Genomic DNA, 25,848 nt, shown 5'->3' with positions numbered 1-25,848 from the left:
ACATTATTCTAGAGATGACTTAAAGAATACAAGAGAATATGCACAGGTTATAAGGAACTTTAGCATCCATGGATTTTGGTGTCCTTGGGGCATCTTGCAATCAATACTCCATGAATGCTGAGGGATGATTGGAGGGGGCACTGTTTTTTTGCTCCTTCCTTTGTTAGAGCGAGGTTTCTCCCTCACTCCTTGGTTATTACTCAACCTAACTGGGGCTAACTGGGGGCGACTGGACATGCAGAGAAGACACAGAATAGACAGACAGACAGAAAATGGTGTCAAGTGTGTTGGACACTTGGATGGAGACACCCAACCCTCATTGCTTCTTTTCTCTATCTTTATTCTTTAAAGCCTTACTCCTTGCAAATCTTTAAAACCTCTTTCCTTAGACTTGCTCTGTCCCATGTTTTCTCTTAATTGCTCTTAAAGTCTTTTGCCCCCAGGCTTGCACTGTCCCATCTCTCTTTAGCTTTCTTAAAGCCTTGGTGCTCAGACTTGCAACAGCTACACCTAACAAACTGCATATGCATAACTCTTAAAGTCTCGGTCCTCTATCTTGCACTGTCCTATGTTCTCTTTGGCTTTTCTTTAGCTTAGCTTTCTAAGGCTTACATTAAAGTCCTAGATGCAGACTTTCTATCAACCCCTCTTTAGCCATTCTTTTCCCTTCAGCAATGTCCCTTTAGCAATTGTTTTCCCTTCAGTAATTCTTTTCCCTTCCAAAAGCTTCCTACACCAAAAAGCCCAAAGCCCAAAGTGAAAAACCCAAGCCAAAGCCAAAGCCAAAGCCAAAGGCAAAAGCCCAAAGTAAAAACCAAAGGCAAAAAGCCCAATCCAAAAGCAAGAGCCAAAAGCAAAAGCCTCTCTTCCTCCTTCAGGGGTCTTTTATGAATAGCCTTAAACAGGGTGGAGCTGTGGCTATCTGGGAGGGCTGTGACATTGTAACAGGAGAAACCTGCATTCCTGCTTCTCTGAATGGAAACAACTTAGGAGATGCAGCTGTTCTGCTTTTTTCTGTTTCATGGCCGGGGCTGAGCCAGGGCTCAGCCATCAGATGAAAGCAACCAAGCTACATCTCGCCTTGCTGTGTCCAGTTCTCATAGGCTTTCCATAATCTGCTCTCCACAGATGATTGTACTCAATACATGTTTATCAAAATGATGAAAAACTACTTTAACAGGACAAAACCTGTTTCATACTTGTATTTGTACTATTTTGATTTTACACCTCTTTTTTTTCTTTACTGTCTTCCAACTTGGTTGAAGTGAGAATGATTTTGGACTTCTGATCTCCAGAAGTGTAAGATAATAAATTTATGTGTTTTAAGCCATTAAACTTGCATTAGTTTGTTATGATAGTGATAGCAAACTAATCTACTCCATATTCATGCATTCATTTAGCTTCATCTACTTGAAGTTGTCTTGCAGCAAACACTCACACCTCTACCTGGAACACCTCTCTTATCCATCTACCTAGATCCTATCTTGTTCTTCAAAAGTAATTTAAACCATCACTTTCCCTTGGAAGCTTGCCTACACTAGAATCCTCCACTGTTCAGTATCCACTAATACATCTTCTTTTCAGCACTCATCACACTTTCTTACCATCATTGATAAGCTTATTCATGCTTGTACCATTTGCTACATTCAAACGTAATAACTGGCTTTGTCAGTTGTTCCCTAGTTATCTTCTAGGACTATTCAACAATACAGTAAGAGTTCAGAGGATAAGATCTGCTACTCTGTTGGTGTGCACACACATTGTGTCTTCCCTCCATATGTTTAATACACAGTGCTCCAACCCCAAAAGCAAACCCAAAAACATAGCATCAAATAAATACTTAGTGAAAAAAAATGAACCAGTCTACTTTATAACAAATTATTTCTCAGCAAGCAAAGGATAATATCCATGACAATATTTTATTATAATGCATTTTATTATACTATATGCTAACCTGTTTTGATAAATTGAGTTCATTTATTCAATTAGTTTTACTTGTTGAGGAGGAAACCTCCATAGCACTTTCCTAGTCAGAATTATCTGGTTTGTATATTGATGGTCTTTCATTTTGGATACCAGATGAAGTGTCAATATGGCCAATACATATTTATCCATTTGACAAATATGAACTGGATCTCTACTATGTGTAAGTAATGCTTGCAATGTAGAGACACTTATAAATAAGTCAAAGCTTATATTCTGGGGAGAGGATGATATAAAACTAAGCAGTATATAAAGGAAAAATAAGTAACATAATAACAAACAGATTTACAACTTGACTCCCTTGGAGTAGAAAACCAGATTTTAAGGGTGAAGGGAGAGTGTGATGGTGGAGAGAAATGAACCTTATCAGAACCCATTATATGCATGTATGAAAATATTACGATGAAACAAATTTGTACAATTAATATGCACTAATAATTTTTTAAAGACTTACAATGGTTAATGGGAGAGAGCAGATGACAGTGGCTAAAACAAGGACTTTAAGCTAGGTGTGGTGGTACATGTCTGTAATTCCAGTCCTTGGGAGACTGAGGCAGGAGGATCTCCAGTTTGAGGCTAGCCTGAGCTATATAATGAGACCCTGTCTCTGGCAGGGTGGTGAACAAGACTTTAAAGTTAAGTGGAACTCAATTGAAATTCAGTTCTCCCACTTAGTGTGTGCTGTTGAACAATTTGCTTAACTTTTCTGAGCCCAGCTGGCTCATTTGTAAAAAGAGATAACAAACACCCTCTCAGTTCTAAGGTTATTATGAGAATTATGTAAAATAATTCATCAAAATGCTTAACATGTGGCCAGGTGCAATGGCTCACACCTGTAATCCAAGGTACTCAGGAGACAGAGATCAAGAGGATCATAGCTCGAGGCCAGCCTGGGAAAAAAGTTAGCAAGACCCCATCTCAATCAATAAGCTGGTTGTGGTGGTGTGCACCTGTTCCTACCTATGTGGGTAGCATATTAAGGATGATCGGGATCCAGGAAGACTCAGGCAGAAAAAAAAAATGAGACCCTACCTGAAAAATAACTAAAGCAAAAACAACTGGGGATGTGACCTGAGTCACAAGCATGAGGCCCTGAGTTCAAATCCCTGGACCACCCAAAAGAAAATGCCTTAACATGGTGCTACATACAATGCAAGCAATTAATACATAGCAGCTATTATTGTGATATGTTTAAAATAGTGAATAACATTTCTGAATAATCATCAAAATTGAAATTCATTACACAGCAGTATATGCTGTGAAAGTTTCACACACACCCTTCAAATACAAATATGGAGACATGTAAAGGATTCTTCCATCCAGACCCCTCCTTTGGGATGATGAACTCATTCCCCCTGCAGCTGCCTCGAGTTTGGTGCTGAAGACTCCAGGTGGATTCCCAGTTTGGAAATTGTGGTCCATTAAACTGCTCAGCTTCAGTTTCACCCCCTTCTGGTAGATGCTGGTGTACAAAAGTCAATCCTCTGGTTTCAATTTGGAACCAAATATTTTGAAGGCTCACCCTAGCTCTTTGTGGAAACCTCTTCTACTTCCCTCATTCCTTCACAGAGACTGTTTCCAGGCCAGTCTTCAGTAAATGTGTTCCCCATTTCCATTCCAGATTTTGCTTCCTCTGCAAACGTGAATGAAGTCAAGCAACCATCATTGTACAACGCCTTGCTGTTGAGCATGATTGGCAAACTTTTGTAAAGGGCCAGATGGTAAGTGTTTTAGGCTTTCTTGGGCCATATGTTCTCTGTCACATCTGCTCAACTCTGCCATTCTCATGTGAAAGCATCCATAGAGAATACATAAATGAATGGGCATGGCTTTTTTTCTAGTAAAATTTATTTTATAGACATATAATTTCATATGACAAAGCGTACTATTCTTATTTTGGCTTTTTAACTATTTAAAAATGGAAAAAACATTCTTAGTTCACAGCAGTTAAAAACTGGCAGCAAGATTGATTTGGCCAACTCTTGAGCTAAGAAAGGGGTTAGAACAGTGAAACCCTCATGAAGCTATCATTCTAGGAAATGAGAAATTTATATAGTGGAACTCTGGTTCTTATAACCTTGTTTTGAAGATACAGAAGACCCTTTAGTGGCTACAGGTTAAGAGGATGTATAAAAAGGAAGAGGAAAATGGGGAAAAGAGTATTCATAATTTCTTTAGAAGCTTGGTGCAATAAAGAAAATCATACATAGCAAAATAAAACTAAATGGTTTAATGTTCACTCTATGGTGTTTTCTACCTACAAAATGTCATCTCTGCAAATTAAAATGGCACTGAGATTACATCTCACTCCAATCAGAATGGTAATCATCAAGAAAACAAACTGCAAATGCTGAAAAGGATATGGGGGAAAGAAATCCTTATACAGTGTTGGTGGGAATGTAAATTAGTGCAACCACTACAGAAATCAGTAGCATGGAGGTTCTTCAAAGAAATAAAAATAGATCTACCATATGATCCAACTGCACCACTCTTGGGTGGTTACATTCAAAGGAATGTAAGTCAGCATACAATAGAGATACCATGTTTATTTCAACACTATTTACAATAGTCAAACTGTGGAATCAGTCTAGGTGCTCAAAAAACAGTGTAGATAAATAAAATGTGATATATATAATCTATATCTAATTTATACACATTAGAGTAATAAAGACACATTCAGTTAAAAAGAAGAATTAAATTATGTCATTTGCAGGAAAATAGAACTGGAGATCATCATATTAAGCAAAATAAGCCAGACTCAGATAAATATCACATTTTCTCTCATATGCAGAATCTAAACTAAAGAGACTCTTTGGGAGAAGAGAGAGTTAAAGGAAAAGGTGATGAGGGGTGAATATGATTGATGTACTTCATACGAACGTATGAAAATGGCATAATGAAACTTGCTAAAATTATTTTAAAAGAAGGAAAGGGGGATAAGAAAGAGTAATGGGGGTGAATTAGATCAAAGTACATTATATGCATGTATGGAAATATCACAACAAAATGTCTTTGTACAATTAGTATACACCAATTTTAAAAAGCATGTAGACCAAAACAAAAAAGAAAAGAAAATGTCATCTTCACCAGTAAAAAGAATTAGAGAATTTGTGACTGTAACTAAGTAGTCATTCAAAAATAAAAGCACAGTTGCAATTTGCTGTATGTTTAATATTTACAAAGAATATATCTAAATGGTATACTGATACAGATTAGAGAAAAGAAGTATAAACATATACTTTGAAAAATGTTTTAACATATCTTTCTACCCAAATAGGGCTGCCTTCTGCAATCCATTTCCCTCAAGAAGAAACAACTTGAGAGGACTTTATTTGGGCAACAAACATATTTTTAACTCTATTCTGATACCATTTGGCTTTTTAGTTTTGCCATGGTGTTTCCTTTTTTATTAGGCATGTCTTTTCTAATTTCTATGTTCCCATAAATCAATCATAAGCTTTTCCTTTTCAGTAATTTTTTTTATTTTTGCTTTGCTGCTGTAGAAAACTATCTTTAAAATCATCGTATGGCTCCTTTTCCAGTATTCCATCATCATATATAATATTATATTTCTCAAACTTCATTCACACCTGACTCCCACCTAACCTTCACTTCTCTAAATCTTAACTTCTTTTCACAACCTCCCCCCCAACCCCGCACATTCTCTGAATAAAGGAGTAAAGTGTTGCTTTGAGTTCAAGTAATTGGGAGGATGGAAGCGTCCTCTCTAGGGATTCACATTGCTATACTGAGAAATATGGAGACTCGGAGTGCTGATCTCAGTTGACACCAATTGTAAGAGGCGGCTAATGACTATATCCCTGGCTTTTGAGGACTCCAGGTTCTTCTCTCTAGACACTTGAAGACTTATTTGGTCCACACTTGTCATGATGAGTTCAGATGCCAATATCTGAGTAGGAGAACTGTCATGAAACATGGTGTCCATAATGTACTGCTTGTATAACTCTACCACTTTCTGCTCCAGGTACTCATTCAGCACTGCATTTGAAATAGGCTTCTGCATTTGTAGGCTACTTTTCTCTTTGATGCTGGTTATTCTCCAATAGGATGAGTACCTCTGGATAGGCTTTTGGGAAAAGTCATTGGGCTGAGTAGAAATGGAATCCTCCATGGGCAAGGGAATTTCAGATGACTTCAGCAAAGGACCATATTCAAAACTGCCCTCAGATGGAAAATCTGTTGACACTGAGTTAATGGCCATCACCTGGCCCCCTGCAATATGTAAGTCATTGTAATTCTTGCAAATACTTTTGCAGGAAGGTGGAACCAAGTAGGTCCCTCTTCTGGGGTCTCTGCATATTTCAACTGCAGCCAAGTTGGGGCTCTCAAACATAGGATTTGGGTTTGTCTGCAGCACCGTGACTCTCTGACTTCTGCTGTGTTGGCTCTCTCTTGAATGTACTGAAGAAATGAACTTTCCAGAGGACTTGCAGCTCACATAGAGACTTCTGACTTGTGTTTCATCCACAGAAGAATAGGAAAGAGCAGCAACAGAATCTGTCTCTTCTTCCTGTTCCCCAGCCACCTGCTCATTATAAGATGCATAATTCCAGTGGATGTCATTCCAATAGGCAAGTCCACTGAGATACCCTTCTGACAGCATTCTGGAAAGAGAATTGAAAAGTAACAATGGGGAAAAGAGAACTGGAATCTTAAAAATTGGCAGTTAACATATCAAAAAAGTAAACAATGATGAATGAATTCATTTCATTCACTCATCAAGCCATTACTAATTCTGTGCCTGCTGTATACCAGGACTATGACATGTGCTGGAGATATAGAGATAAAAAGGAGAAAATCCCATCACTTCAGGACATTTCTCACTATGGGGAAACATAAACTGAGTACAAATAATTCCAAAATTATATCACTGAGTATTATAATAGTGATAGGCAGAAAGGAAGTATAATGAAGGGGACTCTAACATAGCCTGGGGCAAAAAGGGAGCCACAGAATATGTCATACAGAATGTCACATTTCAGCTCAATGGTAAAGAGTAAGTAGGCATTTCAACCATTTTCACAGAATTATAAGAGAACATGGTAGTGGCCTATTCAACACATGCAAAAGGGACTCAGACAATCATTTTGAATTGGATCATGAAAGAACTTGGAAGTCAGGAAAGGGATTTGTGTTCTGCCCCATAGGAAATGGAGAGTGATTGAGAAATGTAGTTTGCAGAATCACATGGCTAGTGGGTTATGAGAAAAATAATGAGGAAATCTGTGGCAAATTCTACTAAAATCAAGAGCTGTATCTTACTCATTTTTGTATTTTACCTGGGGGCTAGACAGTTATTTGTATTTAGGTAAGACTCAAGGGGCATTTGTTAATCTGAATGAAACAATTGACAGCAATGCCTGGTATAAAATTAATTTATGCTTGACACATCCTGAAAGACCACAGTTTCCCCTATGTTTGCAGCCCAGAATAGATTTTTCTTACTACCCCTCCAACTTCTCAGAATATATCCTAGAAATATCTGCACTCACTTGATATGTTTACCTCTACCCTAGTTACCAAAGACCTTTCCTAACAGTGGGCTTTCCCCACACCAGCCTCCCCTCCCCACCTTTCTAAAAAAGGGAACATACTAGCATTCTTGGCACTGGAGCAGCAGGCAACAGTGAGGAAAATGAGTCCTATTTGGCCTCAAGAGCTGGGCTTCTAAAACAGAACTGTCAACTAGACCCTGAAATTGAAAAGTCAAATTAGAAAAGAAGGATTATTTCTAATTATACATAAAGGTCCTTTTAAAAAAAAATTTTAGCCTCTTGACTTTTATATTCATGTAGTTATTATTCTCTAAGTAAATATAATATATTCTTTTTTAATTGTGCAAAGATAACATTGTGTTAATTTTCTCTTTTAGAATTATTCCAAGGTATATTCATCAAATTTGTCAATTATTTAAATATTTTCTATACTCCAGGCACATTAATATGCCATAAAGATACATAGCTAAAGGTCTTCAACAAATCTGTGGATAATTATTATATGCTAAATACACTTATAAAGATAAAGAAAATGTTGTGCTTTCCTAAAAAATAATTTCTAAGTGTAGTTCTGACTTCAACAAACCTAGCATTCAAGTAAAAAAAGGCAAATTACATATATAAGAAAGTAATTAACAGAGAAAAGGGATTAGCACAAAGGCCTACTAGTGATGACCTTAACCCTACCAGGTTGCAGGTAGGGAATTCCACTTTCAAGGCCTCAGAATATCGTGGTGGGGAATGAAGGGGAAAATGTACTATTGACTTTTGAATTTCTAAATAAGCTCTGGAAACTCTTGGTAAAGACCACCCCAAGAAACATAGTGATACCCTGTCCCCAAAACAAAACAAAAAAGAAACTCTTGACAGAAATAATAGTTTTGGAGAAATGGCTTTTGAGAGATACCATAGCCTGAACTCTTTTATCTTGTAGACAGAGCTTTGCTGTGTAGCATAGGCTGGCCTAGAACTCACTGTGCAGGCCAGGGTAGCCTCAAATCATGATTCTCCTGCCTCCACTTCCATAAGCTGTGATTATAGGCACCCACCACCAAGCCTGGTTTAACATGAGCTTTTAAATTTCATAATCCAGAAGTATGAAGGACTTAGGGCATAATATTAATGCATCAGCCATAGACTCCAATACACTGAGCTTCCTGTGGAGGGAAACAGTATGGCTCCTAAGAGACTTGAAGAGCTTGAAGTCTGTGCCCTCCCTCCCATGTGGAATCTGAGGAGACAGGAAGTCACAAAACTCATGCCTAGCATGGTGTGGAAACAGGAGAGACAGCCACTTGGTTTGCTTGCATGGATAGGTGTGGTGCCACCTCATCAAACCTCCTTACACACCAGCATGCTACTGAGAGCCTACAAACCTGATGAATACCTACAGTTGGGATAGAAAGATTATAGATGTACCACGTTTCTGTACTGTAGTGGTTATCACATTTGCCTAACACATGAAAAGTCCCCAGTTCAAAAAAGGGATGGTGGCTCACGCCTGTAATTCTAGCTACTCAGGAGGCTGGGATCAGGAGGATTGTGGTTCAAAGACAGCCTGGAAAAATAGCTTGCCAGAACCTATCTCAAAAATACTCATCATGAAAAAGGGCTGGTAGAGCAGCTGAAGCTGTAGTCCCTGAGTTCAAACCCCAGTACCACAAAAAAAAATTTAAAAAGAGAGATTGTAGATGTGATGCCCATAGAGTGCTAACAAAGGGCTAGGTGACCGACAAGTAGTTATGGGTATCAGTGTGACTACACGGTGAAAACCAAAAATATTCCCGCTTACTCCCATATCAATCTTATGGTTCTATATAAGCCACCTGGAATTTAGAGGCAAATCCAAGGAGGAGGGAGCACTGAAGTGATTGAGGAAATCCTGATTGACAGCAAGTACTTTCCAATCACTCAGAAGAATGTGAACTCAAAAGAGATCAAATTGAGATAAAGGCAAAGACTTCCAGGAAAGATAGCAGAATAGGCATATGAATGTATTTTTCTCCTGCCCCAGTAAATGAGTTTTTAAAGATATACCCAACCCAAAGGAAAAGGAAAACAGAAGATGAAGTAAGAACAATGATGTTTTAGAAGCTGTTAAACTGAGACTAAGGGTTAATGACAGGAGACTGAGAAAATTGAATTTTATAAGAGCGATGGGAAAAGCCAAGAGTCAATTTGATTTAAATTTTCCTAAATGTTGAGATAGCACTGCATACCTTTTGGATGTAAGGGCAAAGAGGGGATACCTAAAGAAAAAAGATTCATTGGAAGTCTAACAGCCTCTCAGCCCACAGAATGGGAGAAAATCTTTGCCATCTATTCAACCAATAGGGAATTCATATGTAGAATATATAAGGAACTCAAAAAAAAAAGGAACTCAAAAAAATAAAACACCAAAAGATCCAATGATCTAATCAATAAATGGACAAGTGAATAGAATAGACAGTTCTCAAAAGAAGTACAAGTGACCAAAAAACATATGAAAAATGTTCAACATCTTTAGCCATCAGAGAAATGTAAATCATTCCACCTCACACAATTTGGAATGTCAATCATCAAGAAAACAAACAACAAATGTTGGCAAGGATGTAAAAAAAAGGGAACCCTTATACACATTTGTTGGAAATATAAATTATTGAAACCACAATGAAAATCCCTATGGAAGCTCCTCAAAATATTAAAAATAGAACTTCCCTGTGATTCAACTATTGTACTCCTGGGTATATACCTGAAGGAGTCTATCAGCATACAATGGCAATCCCTGAACACTCATGTTTATGGTGACACAATTACAATAGCCAAGTTATGGAATCATCCAAGGTGCTCATCAACAAATGAATAGATAAATAAAATGTGGTATGGCCGGGCAAAATGGCTTACACCTGTAATCCTAGTTACTTGGGAGGCAGAGATTAAGAAGATCATGGCTCAAGGGCAACCCCAGGCAAAAAGTTCGCAAGACCCCATCTAACCAATAAAAAGCTAGGCATAATAGTGAATGCCTATTATCTCAGCTATGTGGGAAGCCTAAATAGGAGGACTGCATTCTAGGCCAGCCTGGGTATAAATGCAAGACCCTACTGGAAAAATAACTAAAGCAAAAAGGGGTGGGCACATGGCTCAAGTGGTAGATCATCTGCTGGCAAGCATAAGACCCTGAGTTCAAACTCCAGTACCATCAAAAACCTAAGAAAGGAAGGAAGGAAGGAAGGAAGGAAGGAAGGAAGGAACAAAGGAACGAAGGAATGAAGGAACGAAGGAAGGAGCATGTGGTATATATGCAATGGAGTATTATTCAGCCATAAAGAAAAAAGAAATTATGTCATTTGAAGGAAAATGAATAGAAGTAGAGATAGATCATCATGTTAACTGAAATGAACCAGACTCAGAAAGACAAATAGTCCATATTCTCTCTCATATGTAGAATCCAGTTGTTGAGAAATAAAAGGACAAGAAAGTGAAAGTGGGACTATTAGGGATGAGGAAAGGGAAAAGGGAAGGGGGGATAAGCAAGGGTAATAAAGGTTGTTAATATGATCAAAGTGTATTATATGCATGTATGAAAATGTCTTAATGAAAACCAGTATTTTGTACAATTAACATAGGCTAACAAAAATAAATAAAAGGCAGAGACCCAGATCCTCTTTCTCATTCCATGCATCCAAGGTACTATCTCCCATCCTCAATCCTGAAGGAAAACTTGAGAATTAGTACCTGAAGAATAAAACAGAATTTCCCTAAACTAAGGAATACCAATTAAAGATAGAATTGCTACATTCCTGAACATAAAGTCAGGAAATAAATACTATGAAGCCGGGTGCCAGTGGCTTACACCTGTAATCCTAGCTATTCAGGAGACACAGATCAGGAATACCAAGTTTTGAAGCCAGCCCAGGCAAATAGTTTTGTGAGACCCTGTCTCAAAAAAAAACCCATCACAAAAAAGGACTGGTGGAGTGGCTCAATGTGTAGGCTCTGAGTTCAAGTCCCAGCACTGCAAAACATTTGCTGAATTGATAATAGATTGAATAAACATAGGCCCTTTTAGACAGGATATTGTGAAAACTGTAATGAGGAATCTGACAACTGTAGTCTGTGAAGAGCACCTGAGATCAGGGGTTCCCCAATGCAACTGGACTATCACCCTTTATTCAAGCCCATGATGAATAGAACCCACTGAGCTTTTTAGATTCCTGTCTTCAAATACAACTAGAATTTTGAAGCATCTGAAGAAAAACTTGCTATGATAGAAACCAAAACAGGCATTTAAAGGAAAAAAACTCTCTACAGGGGAAGTTCTACCATCAATGTTCTCAAAGAGTTAAAAGCTAACGTGACAATCTTGAATTACAAAGGGGATGTCATTTTAAAAGCAGTATTCTGAGGGTACTGGAAATTTAAAACGGTAATTTTAAAAGCCAATGGGATGATTGAAAGGTAAAGTTGAGGCATTTTTATTTTGAAAGTAGAACAAAATTACAAGACATAAAGTAGTTTAAAAAAAAGAAAAGATAAAACTAGAGAAGCAGCCCAGGAGATCCATTATCTGAATAAATAGAAGTTTCAGAAAGAGAGGACAAAAAAAATAGGGAAGGAATTCAAATAAGAAACTCAAGAATATTTCCCAGAACTGAGGGACATCAGTTCCCAAAATACTGAGTAAAAATAGACCTACACCATCTCTCATTATTGTGAAATGGGAGAACACTTAGGACAAAGAGAAGATTCTATAAGTTTCCAGAATGGTAAAAAAGTTACTCACAAAGAAGACCAAGAACCAGAATCTTCAGACTTTGAAACAGCAACATGAGAAGCAATAAGACAATGAAACAAACAGTGTCAAAAAAGTATTGAATGAAAGTTGTTTTCAACATAGAATTTTATGATCAAAAGTTATGTAGCAAACAAACAAAAATTACATCACTGACTACATCACTGACTTAACAGTCATAACATTATATAAGGCATTGAAAATTGATCTAACAAAATTTAAAAAGTAACAATAGGGCAACCATAAAGTCAGGAAATAAATACTATGTTATCATACATATTAATGCAATACCAATAAAGTATATACTAGGCATTTGCCTATGTGTCCAGACTAGGTGACTACTCCATAGTGAGAGGAATGAGTTAAAGTCACATATACTCGGTGGAAATCAGGAAGAAAGAGAGATAGATCTTCCTCTTCATAGCAACAAGTCAATAAATAATGACCCAAACAAAAGAAAAGTTACAACACAAACATGCCTTTGAAAGAAATGGGGTAAATACCAAATAATCAATTAAAGGAGATGAAAGTAGTTGTTTCTGGAGAAGAGAGGTAAGGAGTGTTGTTTATCATAGCAAATATCTTAGAATTATATGACCCAAACTATGTTCATGTGTAACTTTGATTCAATTTTTTAATTGAAATTAAAAACTGAAGCTGAGGGTATAGCTCAGTGGTAGAGAGTTTGCCTAGCATGGGCAAGGCTCTGATGCCATCCCTAGCACCACACACACAGTCGAAAAACAAACTAAAGAAAAATATTTTAGAGTAGCTAAGAGGGACAAAAAAGAAGGTGGCACTTCCTGTACAGCTGAATTGTGGTTAAAGATATTCTAAGGGTGAAGAAGAGAGAAACTGCAGAACAGGAAGGATTTGAAGATGCAGTGAACAGGGCGAAAATGTAGCAGACCAAGGGGAGAAAGGCCATATAGGTGAAGAGGTCTGTTTTGTCACTTTCATGTGGGTCAGTTTCATATGATACTAGTCTAGGTGGGATGCCAGTGTTATTTTTCAGAATTATGTTCACTTACGAGCCTTTCTTGAAGTGTCACAATGTGCAGAATCCCCCTTTATGGCCCCTGTTCCCATTCAGCTGTATCCCAAATTGCCCACTATTTGTCATCTTCTCTTCATATTAGTCAGCCAGCCCAATGGAGTCTCCTTTCACTGTATGTGGATGATGTTTATGAGAACTCCAGATCATCTCCACTCCTTCACAACAATGATGAAAGCCTACGATTTTTGTTTTCAGTAATGAGCCTTACTCCCTATTTTTCATGCTCAGAGGGGTTTTAATGTGCTTTAATTCTGATGGAATAAGAACAGGAAAGGAAAAGAAGGAATGATTAAGAGTGACCAAAACTCTCAGACATGGAAATGAAGAAGAGAGAAGAGCCAAAAATAACTGAGTCTGGATATGTTGGGAAATGGCACCACCACTGTCCAAAATGGGAACTTTAGGAGGAGGAGTTGAGAGGGGGGCTGACAGTTTTAGTTTAGTTCCTCTTGAGCCTGACACAAGATAAACTGTCTGGGTGCAAGTGTGTAATGGTCCATTAGAGATTCAGACTGGGAGCTTATGAGAGAAGTTACTTAAAGTCACCACTGAAATCATGTGCCACGTGTAGGAAGCAGGAGTTTATATTGGGGCTTGAGGAGCATTTGAGTGTGATAACTTCAGTGAGGAGCTCACCTAAAAGAGTACAAGGAGGAAAAAGCAGCAACAAGGGCTGCAACATCTCATAGCTTTGTGAAGACTGCAAGAGCCTCAGATACATTGAATAGATCACATGTTTTTTGAGATAAAGTCACTCTCTTTAGCCCCAGCTGGCCTCAAACTCATAATCCTCCTGCCTTAGGCTCTTCAGTGCTGAGGTTACAGGTGTTTGCCACCACACCTGGTTAAATCACTTTTTTTTTGCTGTAATAGGAATGGAACCCTGGGTCTTGTGCATGCTAAGCAACAGCTCTACCACTGAACTACATCCCCAGGGCTAGATCATATTTCTAGGCACTCACATTCCAGGCATCAGGCACCTTAACCCGGCGTTCGGTTCATTCCGCAGCACCAGTTCTGCTTACCAAAAGTGGCCCACTAGGAACTGCATTTCTAAAATCTGTATTTGAAGGTAAAATTTAGTTATCTGTTCAGACTCACTAACACCAAAAAATAATTCATTAAGCCAGTAGTTAATGAAGCAGTCCTAGTTCTGACCTTGTCACTAGTTCATGCAAAGTTTATATGACAACTAACATCACTGTGATTCTAGATACAACACAGATACCATTATAAATACTAAATAAATAAATAACTTGATCCTCACAAAGACTGTAAGATATAGGTACTGCTGTTATGTTCATATATTATAGTTGACAAAAATGAGTAATGTGCTCATAGTCAGGAGGCATTCAAACAGTCCATCAGAACACGGGGCCCACGCTGACATTGTTTAACTCAGTTTCCCATCTGAAATTGAGAATGTGGGGTCAAATTACCTCTAGAGTACCTTCAAACATTAATGAGTTTATGAAGAAGATTTAGTGAGAGTACTCCAAATCTGATATTTATGAAAATAAGCAGTAGAGGGCAGCAGAAAGCATGCTAAGGAGACTTTTGAAAAAGTTTTAAAGCTGTACAAGGACTAATACTGCATAAAAATTATATCGAAAAATGATATGCATACTAAAACATTTAATCTTTTAACCACCCTTTAATTCACCACTAGAATGAAAATAGTGTTGCACATCATTATATCTAAAAATTTAAAATTAGACAATGAAAAGGTATTTGAATCTATTTTGATTAATTGGTAGCATATTTCTTTTGTTGTTGTTGTTTTGAGACAAGGTCTCAATATGTAGCCCAGGCTGGCCTTGAACTTAAGATTCTGCTGCATCAGCTTCCCAAGTGCTGAGATTATAGGCATGAATCACCATGTCTGGCTGGCCTTTATTTCAAATAATTTTATATTATCTGTAAAATTTTAAGAAACTATCGCTGGATTCCCTTCAAAAGTATTACAAATGGTGTACTTCAAATAAATATTAACATATCTTTTAGGCTTAATTTCACCTGAGACTCTAAAATTTAACCTAATGGATTACTTAAATTGTTCAAAGATATTTTATCATTTGAATATTTGTTTCCTTTTTTCCATGGTGGTACTGGGGTTTGAACTTAAGGCTTTGACCTTGCTAGGCAAGTACTTTCCCACTTGAGCCATGCCTCTAACGAATTTCTGTGTATTATCTTAGAGAAGCTATATATATATAATTCTCCATGACTGGTTAAGTGTGAAGAAAAAGATACCCAAGGACATTTGTAGATGAGATATTCTAGGCAAATTTAGCCTACATTAATCATTACCAGACAAGGGGATACCAAAATTAACCTTGTGTGCAAATTCATAAGTTAAAAGTATGTGCTAAAGTACAGCACTTTGTTAAATCATTTACTTGGTTTTCTGAAGAAACTGCAATATAAATTCTTCCTTCTAGATTAGCATGTACAGGTTCTCAGAAAACTGTTGTTATAACTTCTGAACATAGACAAACTTTTAATTTATACCCAGACAACACAAACATGGAATCAAAAAGAAAAACTTAATAAGAAAGAAGTTTATACGAGGGGACATTTGAATAAAAATCTAACATAGGAATAGTAAATATTTGAGGCTTTGCAGATCAGAGTCTGTTGCAACTTGACCATTATAGCAGGAAAGCAGCCATAGGCAATATGTGAACAAATATTATGGCCATGTTTGAATAAAACTTTATTTATAAAAACAGGGAGCCAATTTTGTCCTGGACCATGGGTTACCTACTCTTTATCTCAATGAAAAAGTAGATGTAGGGAGGTGGGAGGGGAGAATGGAAATATAATGGAGGTAGTGAACATGTTCAAGGAACACTGTAAGCATGTGTGGAATACCACAATGAAATCCTCTCTTATTATTAATGTATGCTAATTCAAAAATAAAATTTTACAAAGTTAATGTATGAAGTTGGATTAGGCACCATAATAACTTCTGTGCTTTGGGCACTTTCCATAAATTATTCCTAATCTTCCAACAATACTTCTCATTAAGTATTATCATAATCCAGATTTTCCAAAGAGAAAACTGAGATTCAACTATGACAAATGTCCTTCCCAAGGTTACACAACCACTAACTACTTGAGGCAAGATTCAAACTCAAGTTTGCAAACTCCAAAGTATGTGTTCTGATCTTAGAACACATTGCCCCACTGCATAGTTGAGGACAGTTAATATCACACATTCGTGACAACAAGCAGTTCTTCTGGAAAAGGACATCAGTCCTGAATCCATTTAATAACAGCATTCACCAAATAAAAAAAAGAAGATGCAGTGAAGTATAGAAAGAAGGGTATTTACTGCACATGTCAGTATTTACCCCACATCTCAATTGAGTATCAATGCGCATATGTCTTTGAGGTATACAAATAATTTATCTTCCATTTTATATAAATATATGAGCATTTGCCATAACAACCTCCACTGATAAAGCCTAGAATTATATCACACTTAACTTTACAACCACCTTCCATATGTTTAAATAATACATATGTCCTGTTTAAATATCAACCACTCCCTATCACCTCCAGGAAAACATTCACAAATGTTAGGCTCTCATGGTGTGTAGTCCTTGCCTGTCTTCCTAACCCCATCTCTGTCCTATTAACCACAGGACAGAGAACTCTAGCTATGCTGGGCCTCTCCAGTTCCTTCAAATCTCACTCCTATCCCAGGAATTTGTTGATTTTTTTCCTGTCCTGAGAACTTTGATTCCATATACATCATTCCTGCCACACATAACCTTCAGGTGTCATCTCCAATATGAACATTTCAGAGCCCTTGGCCGCCCATTCAGAATCTTTATCCCTAAGTTAGAAAAGTAGTCTAGGGTCTTTCCTCCTTTATACCAAAGTATTCATAAGGATTGCATGGAACTTTAATAAAAATCCATAACAGCAAAACAAATCATTGAAACAATCTTTGGAATGAAAGAGTGACCGGTGATAGCAAAAGGAAAGTGAGAAGATTGGAGATTGGTGGGGAATGGGGAAGTTTGAGGTGATAAGGAGCTAGGAAAGATCCTGCCTCTTGAATATTTTGGGCAAGGGTAAACTAAAACACACGAAGAGGCTAGATTGAGATAGGTGCAAAGGAGACCTCCCCCAGCCACACACAAATGGGAGGCAGTAGCTGCTGGAATGGCTCAAGCGGTAGAGTGCCTGCTTAGCAAGTGTGAGACTCTGAGTTCAAACCCCAATACTACCAAAAGAAACAAAGAATTTTAAAAACTCAAATGGAGGCAGTGGGCTAGAACTGTAACCCAGCATCATGGGATATAACCTCATGGTATTAAATACAAAGAAAATACTATTTCATAGAATGTCTCAGGCCAAAGCAGCTAGAGTGCAGTTTGGATCCCATCTGTCAGAATGTCTGTTGATATAGGTCCATCTTTTAGACAGTTATGAAATAATACATCTATTGTCACATCTTATTTTAGTAAATCATTTCTCATAGTGAACACTGAGGTTTTCATGCTTTTTTGCTGTGTGTAATCATTGCATATGCCTCCATGGTTTCCTCAGGCCAGATTTGAGCAGCACAATAAGTAGATCACAGCTATTACTGAATTACTTTTCAAGGAGCTTGGGCCAACTTATTCTATCATCAGCAATGTTTAAGATTATTTTCACTGTCATTCTTCAACACATTATTTTTTTGATTTTCTAGTTAGATGAGGAAATGTATGTTTACCTTAAATTTATGATTGAAGCAAACTGTTTCATTAAGTCTATTTGTAGGTCACATAACAGTGATGTTATTTTTAATACCCCCAAACCTCAAAATCCTTAATTTCATCTCTTTACTTTTCTATTTCTCCTATGCTATAAGTTCTAGATTCCATGATTCCAATCTAAACTTGAGGGACTTTCGGATAAATTGCTGAAAAGTTATCATTGACTTTTTTTTGGGCTGTACTGGGGTTTGAACTCAGGGTCTCATGCTTGTTATGCAAGCACTCAACCACTTGAGCCACTCTATCAGCCCTGCTCTGTGTTGGGTATTTTTGAGATAGGGTCTTTGGAACTATTTGCCTGGGACTAGCTTTGAACTGAGATCCTCCTGATCTCTGCCTCCTGAGTAGCTAAGATTATAGGAGTGAGTCACCAGTGCCTGGCATCATTTGAAATTTTGAAAAACAGCGGAGATGACCCAATTTGGGCTATAATACATATATACATGGAAGTGCCACAAGGAAACTCCCTGTGTAGCTACCTTAAACAAACAAAAATGTCATTTTTTTTCTTTTACAAAATCAGAGAACAGGAGGATGGAACAGGTCCTGCCTGGGGGCTTGGTATCAGTAGGAGGGGGGAAGAGGTGGGGAAAGGGTGTAGGAGGGTGAATATATTGCAAAACTGTGTACACATGCATGTAAATGGAAAAGTGATACCTGTTGCAACTATTCCAGGAATGGTGGGAGGGGGGATAAAGGAGAGTGGTGGAGGGGGTGAATTCAAGTATAATATATTTGATACATTGTAAGAACTTTTTAAATATTACAATGCACCCCCACCCAGCAAAACAATGAAAAAAGAAGAAAATGGATATTAATTTGCTCACAATCCAATTTTGATAATGTAAGCAAATCTGTATTATATGTTTTAAGTTGTTTTCAGTGAATGGTACAAGAATTTTACCCAATACAAGGACTTTTTTAGAAAGGCCCTCCCTCTGTAAGATAGCATGGGCATTTCTAAATCTTTCTCTTATTTTTAAATCGTGCTCTTTTCTTTTAAAATACCTGTTCTTTAGAGGTAGAAATAACCAATCACTTAATCACATACCTTAGTTATATCTCTAATAGTTCAACTCTTACTCATCCATATTTCAATTCCTGTTATAAAACATATAATTTGGGATTATCCACTCCTCTACCAAATGTACAGTGATTATAAACAAATTAATTTCTGAAAATCTAATTTAATGGCTAAGATAATACAAATGTAAATTAAAAAATCCTCTTTTTCCCATATTAACCTTGCCAAGTAAATAAATAATTTTGTGTTTGGTTCTGCTTAGATTCTTATGTTCAAAGGTAACAGCGACTTCCAGGGGCTTTACCTGATGTGTGAAATTTCTTATTTCAGAAGATATAAAATTTAGTGTTGAACTATTAGTAAATATAGTTTTATCATAGTTTGGATTTTTTTGTTCATATTCTTTCATGTCATCTCACATATTGAAAAATCAAATCTTATGAGACTTCCTCAAATCACTTAATATGTTTTGACACAAAGTAGGGTACTAAAAAATAAGAAAACTGATCATAACCTTATTGTATTGAAGTTAAAATTCCTTGATGTTATCATTATAAATTATGTTAAGTATTCCCATTACCATTAACATCTGCATAATTGTAGGCATAACAAACAAATGCAATGCAAGATCCTTGATTTGATCTTAAACTTAAAGAATAAAAAGATCTAACAAAGCTGAGCACTCAGAAGGCAGAGGCAGGAGGATCATGAGTTTGAGGCCAACATGGTCTATGTAGTGAGACTTTGTCTCAAAATAAAATAAAGTCCTAAAGGACATGTGAATAATGGGGTCATTTGAATGTGAGTCTTATGTTAGAGGATAGTATTGTGCTGATGTTAAATTTCTTTAGTGTCATAATTGTATTGTAATTATGTGAAAGATTACCCTTATTCTTAGGGGATAACATGTTCAAGAAATTAGGGGTGACGTGTCCTAAAGTCAGCAACATACTCTCAAATAGTACAGAAAAAGAAACTGAGAGAAGCAGACAGTGAGAGAGAAAATAAATATCGCAAAATGATAAAAAAAAAAAGCAATCTACATGATGGAAATATGGAGGGGTTGTTGTACCAATCTCTCAATTTTTAAATAGGTTTACAGCTTCAAAATAAAAATTTAGGGGAAAATAGCTTTATTTCATCAAAGAAGTTACATTTTATGCTGTGTAACATTTGTTAAGAGCCTAGAAGGTATTGGGAAAAGGAAGAGGATCAGTGAGGGGGGAGGAGTAAGAGAAGGTAATGGGGAGTAAATATTATCAAAGTACATTATATACATGTATGAGAATAATATAATGAAACCCATTATTTTGTACAATTAACTAAAAAAGAACTTAGAGGGACAATGTATTCTATATCTAAACTAATCATTTCATGTGTGATGGAAAATATTTCAGTGACTTGATACAAGAATTTTAAATATTGCTTTGCAGGGAGATAATAGAATTAGTGTACTACCTTTGTAAATATCCTAAATGTTTAACATAGACTTCAAATATTCTTCATGCCTATAAGAAGTTGCTCAGGCTCAGAAACCATTGTCTCAGGCTGGCCTATGCAAGGAACATTATAAAAATATCAATATGAATATTCTGACCAAAGCAGGTCTATTTTCAAACATGGATAGATGGCCACAAGAGAAAGAATGTTTGAGCAGGACTAAAGATAATTCAAACTCAAGTCTACCCATGCATGTCCTTTCTTGAACACCAAAACACAGGGTTTCCTTGAATCACCCAGATAATAGTTTGAAAAGCATCATCACTATAGATTGTATTCACTTTGACTATATCCTGTCACCTAGAACAAGACAAGCTCAGTGAACTGAATAATTGAGAGTGAAATCCAATTAGAATATATTGTGATTATACTTGTCTACAAACTTTAACACTATCAAAAACTGTATTGTTCCTGCAAATTCTGCTTAAGTTTTTAGAGCTTCTTTTAAAAATGCAGACGCTAAAAAGTGTAGCAATTAGTGAAAGAGGACTGAATAAATAATACAATTAAGAATTTGATCAGAGCTGGGAGTGATGGTACACACCCATAATCCCAGCACTCAAGAGGCTGTGGCAGGAGGATCTCAAGTTCAAGTCCAGCCTGGGATACATAGGAAGACCCTGACTCAACAAGTCAAAACATAAAAAGTATAATAAAACTTAAACACATTGTAGAAGTGTACAAAATGTGGACATAAGGAGGTAAGAGAAAGAAGCGTTTAGCTTAATTTCTCTGTATTGACCAACTCCACTGAATGTTTGCTTATTGCCACTCACCTCTGATTTAGTAAGCTAGAAACCATTTCAGATGTCGTAAGACTGGATCTGAGTTCTGATGGCAAAGAGCTAAGAAGGTATGAGAAGAGAACAGAGAGGAAAGGTTAACAGAATTCTAGAACCTGGTGCCTCCTTTTTCTTACCTTCACTAACCAGTCTGCTCCTTTGGTTCTGCAGAAACAGGGATTGACCAAATAGAGGTGAAGAAGCCAGCCAGCACTCTTTCCAGAAATGATCGTAAGCCCTTCGCTGATGAGACCAGGAGACTAAGCTGTTCCTTGCCTTGCCATTCTTTTTATAACTGATCCTATGGAAAAAACAGTTGTTTCACTCAAGACTAGTTTGTGCTAAAGAAGCAGTGGGAAGTCCCAGGAAATGAGGAGGTATTAACTGACAACCCACATTGAGTCACAGAATGGTGTTTCTTCCCCTTTTTCAAAAAATGAAACCTATCTATGAAACTGTCTCTTTTTAAAAAAAAGTTTATTGCTGCACACTAAAAAATATTAGAGCATATCCCTACTCTAGAGTATTATGCAATTGTTAGAGCGAGATGGATTTATATCTTAATGGTAGAAAAGGACCTCTAAGTTATGTTGTTTAGCAAGAACTTATGTTCCAACTTGTATTTTAAAGGCAATATAAGGATATGCATATGTGTATATATATGTGCATAAATACACTTGTTTATTTAATAGCATATTTCTTTTTCTATATGGATGCACCCCAAATTAGAAACAAGCAATTGTCTTTTCAGAATGCAACTACTTTTCATTCTATAGCCATTGGAAATTCCTAATATATGTATTACTTTTTCATTTTTAGAAACTAGTCATATTTAACTTTAGTTGATTTTACAGTCCATGTCTTTTCTGGAAAACAGAAAAGTCTATCTACAAATGGTTCACACTTCTTGTCCCAAAATGGAAAAATTAAGGTTTTCAAAATCATTTGACTAGTTTACCCTAACTGCTTCAAGTTAACTGACAAAGATTAACCCTGCCTAAATGATAGCCATTTCATTGTCTTTTTCTACCTAACTTAGATCAAAACTAGTTTCTAAATCCTTAATTTGTGAACATTTTCACTTAGTGAATTTGATTTTATTTTTCCTTTTTGTTGGGGAATGGACAGTACTGGGGTTTGAACTCAAGGCCTCTCACTTGCAGGTGGTCTACCACTTGAGTTGCTCCACCAGCCCTATTTTGGTTGGGTATTTTTCAAGATAGGGTTTTGACAACTATTGTCTTGGGCTGGCTTCGAACTCTGATCCTCTTGATCTCTGCCTCCTGAGTAGTTAGGATTACAGGCATGAGCCACTTGGGCCCAGCTTGATTTTTTTTTTTTTACTTTTGTTTGATGACTTAACTTAAGAAGTCATATCTTTAAAACTGTACTAGCACTTTTTATCTTTGTTAGAGTGTTCTGTGATTTTGTGTACTATGTCATGGAACATTACTTAGATACTGGAGAAAAGGCAGTTTCTGCCATATAAGTCATAATAAGCACAGTAAGTGTCTCATCTAGTTTCAAATCTGACTTGAGCTGCCACCACAAGAAACACCAGACTCATGACCCCAGAGGCAAGATCAGCTGCAATGTAATCCTATAACATCAGGTTCAGGGATGTCTTCAGGCATTGGTAGACCATCAAGGATACAGCTATGATCAAGTAGTCATAGTGCCTTTAGGGCCAAACACTGTTTTATTTAACCTTAGTGTGGGTTTAACTACAACCATGTGAATACCCTAGAGTGAATCTTACCTAACTCCAGAAACGTTCTCTGGTGCGTTCCCTAAGAACTCACCTGCAGTGCCATGAAATAACCAATGTAGAGCGATTACAGCTGCTCCAGTTTGGCTTAAGTCACATCCATTGTTTTATTCAAATACAAATTGCAGAATTTTGATTGCACTCACTCTTGATTTTGTCTCATATGTCCCTCCTTTTATGAAAATTGTTCTTTCCAGAAAGAAATTTTCTGTAATCAAAAAGTTGGAACTATGTCAACTTGGCTTACCATTTCTCGTTTGATAAAACCTGAGTATATGAAATTGGCTTCAACTGCTTTCTCTTTGCTGACTACAATAAAACAAAATTACATTCTTTTAGCTGAAACTTTATAATATGATTTTCCATCAGTCTGCTGAATGATAGGTAAAAGTTATTGCCTTGATTTCTGTTTCTCTAAATGGATATTATTCCTATTATCCAATTACCTCTGCTGGTGGAAAACATGTCCTCCAAGTAATTTCCATTATGATATCCTCCACATATAGTTCACTCTCAATCCTCAATCCTCAATCCTCACCAGGTTTGCTCCACTTGGCCACCCTGTACTAACTTCTAAGCACTCTTACTATAAAAGCACTCTAAATTCTCCCACAGTGGGTCTGTCATATCCTATTTGCCAATTTCTAGTCCCAAATAAAATATATCCATTGCCTGTCCCTAAGTAGAGAAAGTATACATATAAGTATATATCAAATATATATGTATCTGTGCACATACACACACACACACAACTGACCATTTGACAAATATATTCCATCAAACCTCAACTATCTTGTTAAATTCTTTATCTTCCTGACATATGCTTCTTGACCACTTACAATACAGTTTTATCTCTTGATACTCCAACTACTTGCCTTAACCTGCTTTCTCAGTTACCAAAGCCCCTCAATTATCTAGTTTAACAGCTTTTATCTCAGTCTGTACCCTTTGTGACTTTTCTATATTTGATACTATTTATTAACTCTTAAATAGTTTGTTTTTATATACTGTACATGATTTTTTTAAAAAAACTATAAATGGTACAAAAAGACACAGTGAAATTTAAATTTAAACATTTCTCCCTGTTTGATCTCTAGCTCTCAGTTCCCCTTCCCCACAGGCAACCATTATTGTTAGCTTCTTGCGTATCCATTCCAAACTCCAAAGATAACTCATATCCTCCTTTGCATTCTAATGGAAGGATGTTACATAAACTACTGTCCCTCTTACCTTTTTTGTAGAAAATTTTCATTGGCAGTACATGCAGACTGACCTCATCCTTTTTAACAACTACATTGACTTCCTTTTGATGGTCCAATAATTATGTATGTAACCAATACTTTATTGATGCAGCCCTTCCTTTAGGAAGGTCTTCCTGCCATCACTAGGTTGATTTTGTGTCACTGAACACTGCTTGTTATTCTCTGACCTCCCCAATTTTTCTTTTCTATTCTCTTTCAATGGTTGCCTATCAATAATCTATTTCCTAGAATTGAAGTTCCTGGTCTTTCTTTTTTTTTTAGTATCTTATTTTAGCATACTTGTCACTTGCCACACCTTCCATTACCTTCTTTGGTGGTACTAGGGTATGTACTCAGGGTTTGAACTTGCTCTAGCTAAGAAACTTTTAAAAAAATTTTTTGGTAGTACTGGGACTTGAACTTACGCCCCCCATGCTTGCTAGGCAGGTACTTTACCACTTGAGCCATGCCCCCAGTCCTCTTCCTTGGATGACCTACATATCTGTATCTCCTGTTTTGATGTTTCTGTCTTTTGATCAAAAGAATTTCATTTATAGGCACTTGACTACTTCACATAAAATGACCAGATCTCCCTTACCTTTATAGAATTATCCAGTGCTCAGTACCTTGAATTCCTTTCTAATTTCACCATATCCCTGATCTCTACAATTAATCACCAATGCCTACCAAGTCCATACAACAAACCAGAGTCATTTTCAAATGAATTTGATTTGTACCTCTAAGAAAAGTAAACCATATGACAGTACCTAATAGTATAGAAATAAACTTTGTCATAATAATGCATAAAATAATATCTCCAAAAACATAATCCTATCTTCTCCTAGTCATTCTCACAGTTTATCTTAGTAACTTTGATCATTGCTATTTCCTACAGATATAATTACAATATTCTATATAAGGTTTTAGTGCACTTCCTCTACAGAAGATTAATTTTAATTGACATTCTATAAAGTTAACATGAACATTTTAGGATTTAGGAATATGTCACATATCCCATAGAGTACAATTAATATGACATTTAAAAATCCTTAGTTATACTTCAGTAGGCTTAATTTATACCAAAGAAATCCATAAGGTAAGCTCTAGGACAGTCCTGCTTATCTTGGGGACGGGATGACAGATTATAATTGCTTTATTAAGTATAACATTCTGAATTCCTCTGAAGCTGTAATAGCTTGTTGTGCACTAGAGATTTTGTTAAGATATAATTGATTGTAATGTATACTGTTTGCTCTTGAATAACTCCCATTTTCCACCTCAGAGAGATTTTCATTTCAACATCAAATAATATGATTACTGCATTTGTAAAGTTTCTGAAGCATTTTGAAATTCTTTTAGTTGAAAAATGATTGTAAATGAAATATGGTATAAATTAAAGGGGCAAATTGAATTCAATCCCATATATTT

The 25,848-nt window shown here is 36.6% G+C and overlaps 1 protein-coding gene across 2 annotated transcripts; it reads right to left on the bottom strand.

Annotated features, from left to right (window-relative positions):
- Positions 1-1,900: 1,900 nt before the first annotated feature.
- Positions 1,901-21,776, bottom strand: Tasl (TLR adaptor interacting with endolysosomal SLC15A4). 2 transcript variants are annotated; one of them, XM_020183965.2, is made up of 2 exons: positions 21,549-21,776; positions 1,901-6,608 (listed from the first exon to the last, which is right to left on the bottom strand). In XM_020183965.2, the coding sequence occupies exon 2, from the start codon at positions 6,605-6,607 to the stop codon at positions 5,711-5,713; it is 897 nt and encodes a 298-aa protein (XP_020039554.1). In that variant the 5' UTR covers position 6,608; positions 21,549-21,776; the 3' UTR covers positions 1,901-5,710. The 2 variants fall into 2 exon arrangements, with proteins under 2 accessions (XP_020039554.1, XP_073918825.1); XM_074062724.1 differs by lacking the exon at positions 21,549-21,776 and adding an exon at positions 7,599-7,698.
- Between the last annotated feature and the right edge of the window lie 4,072 nt (positions 21,777-25,848).

The sequence above is a fragment of the Castor canadensis genome, chromosome X (assembly GCF_047511655.1).
Source record: "Castor canadensis chromosome X, mCasCan1.hap1v2, whole genome shotgun sequence".
Taxonomy (NCBI): Eukaryota; Metazoa; Chordata; class Mammalia; order Rodentia; family Castoridae; genus Castor; species Castor canadensis.
The sequence above is the reverse complement of the archived record's forward strand: the minus strand, read 5'-3'. Positions and strand labels throughout refer to the sequence as shown.

Excerpts from the sequence above, each read along its gene's own strand:
- Tasl (XM_020183965.2), bottom strand. The coding sequence starts at position 6,607 with ATGCTGTCAGAAGGGTATCTCAGTGGACTTGCCTATTGGAATGACATC.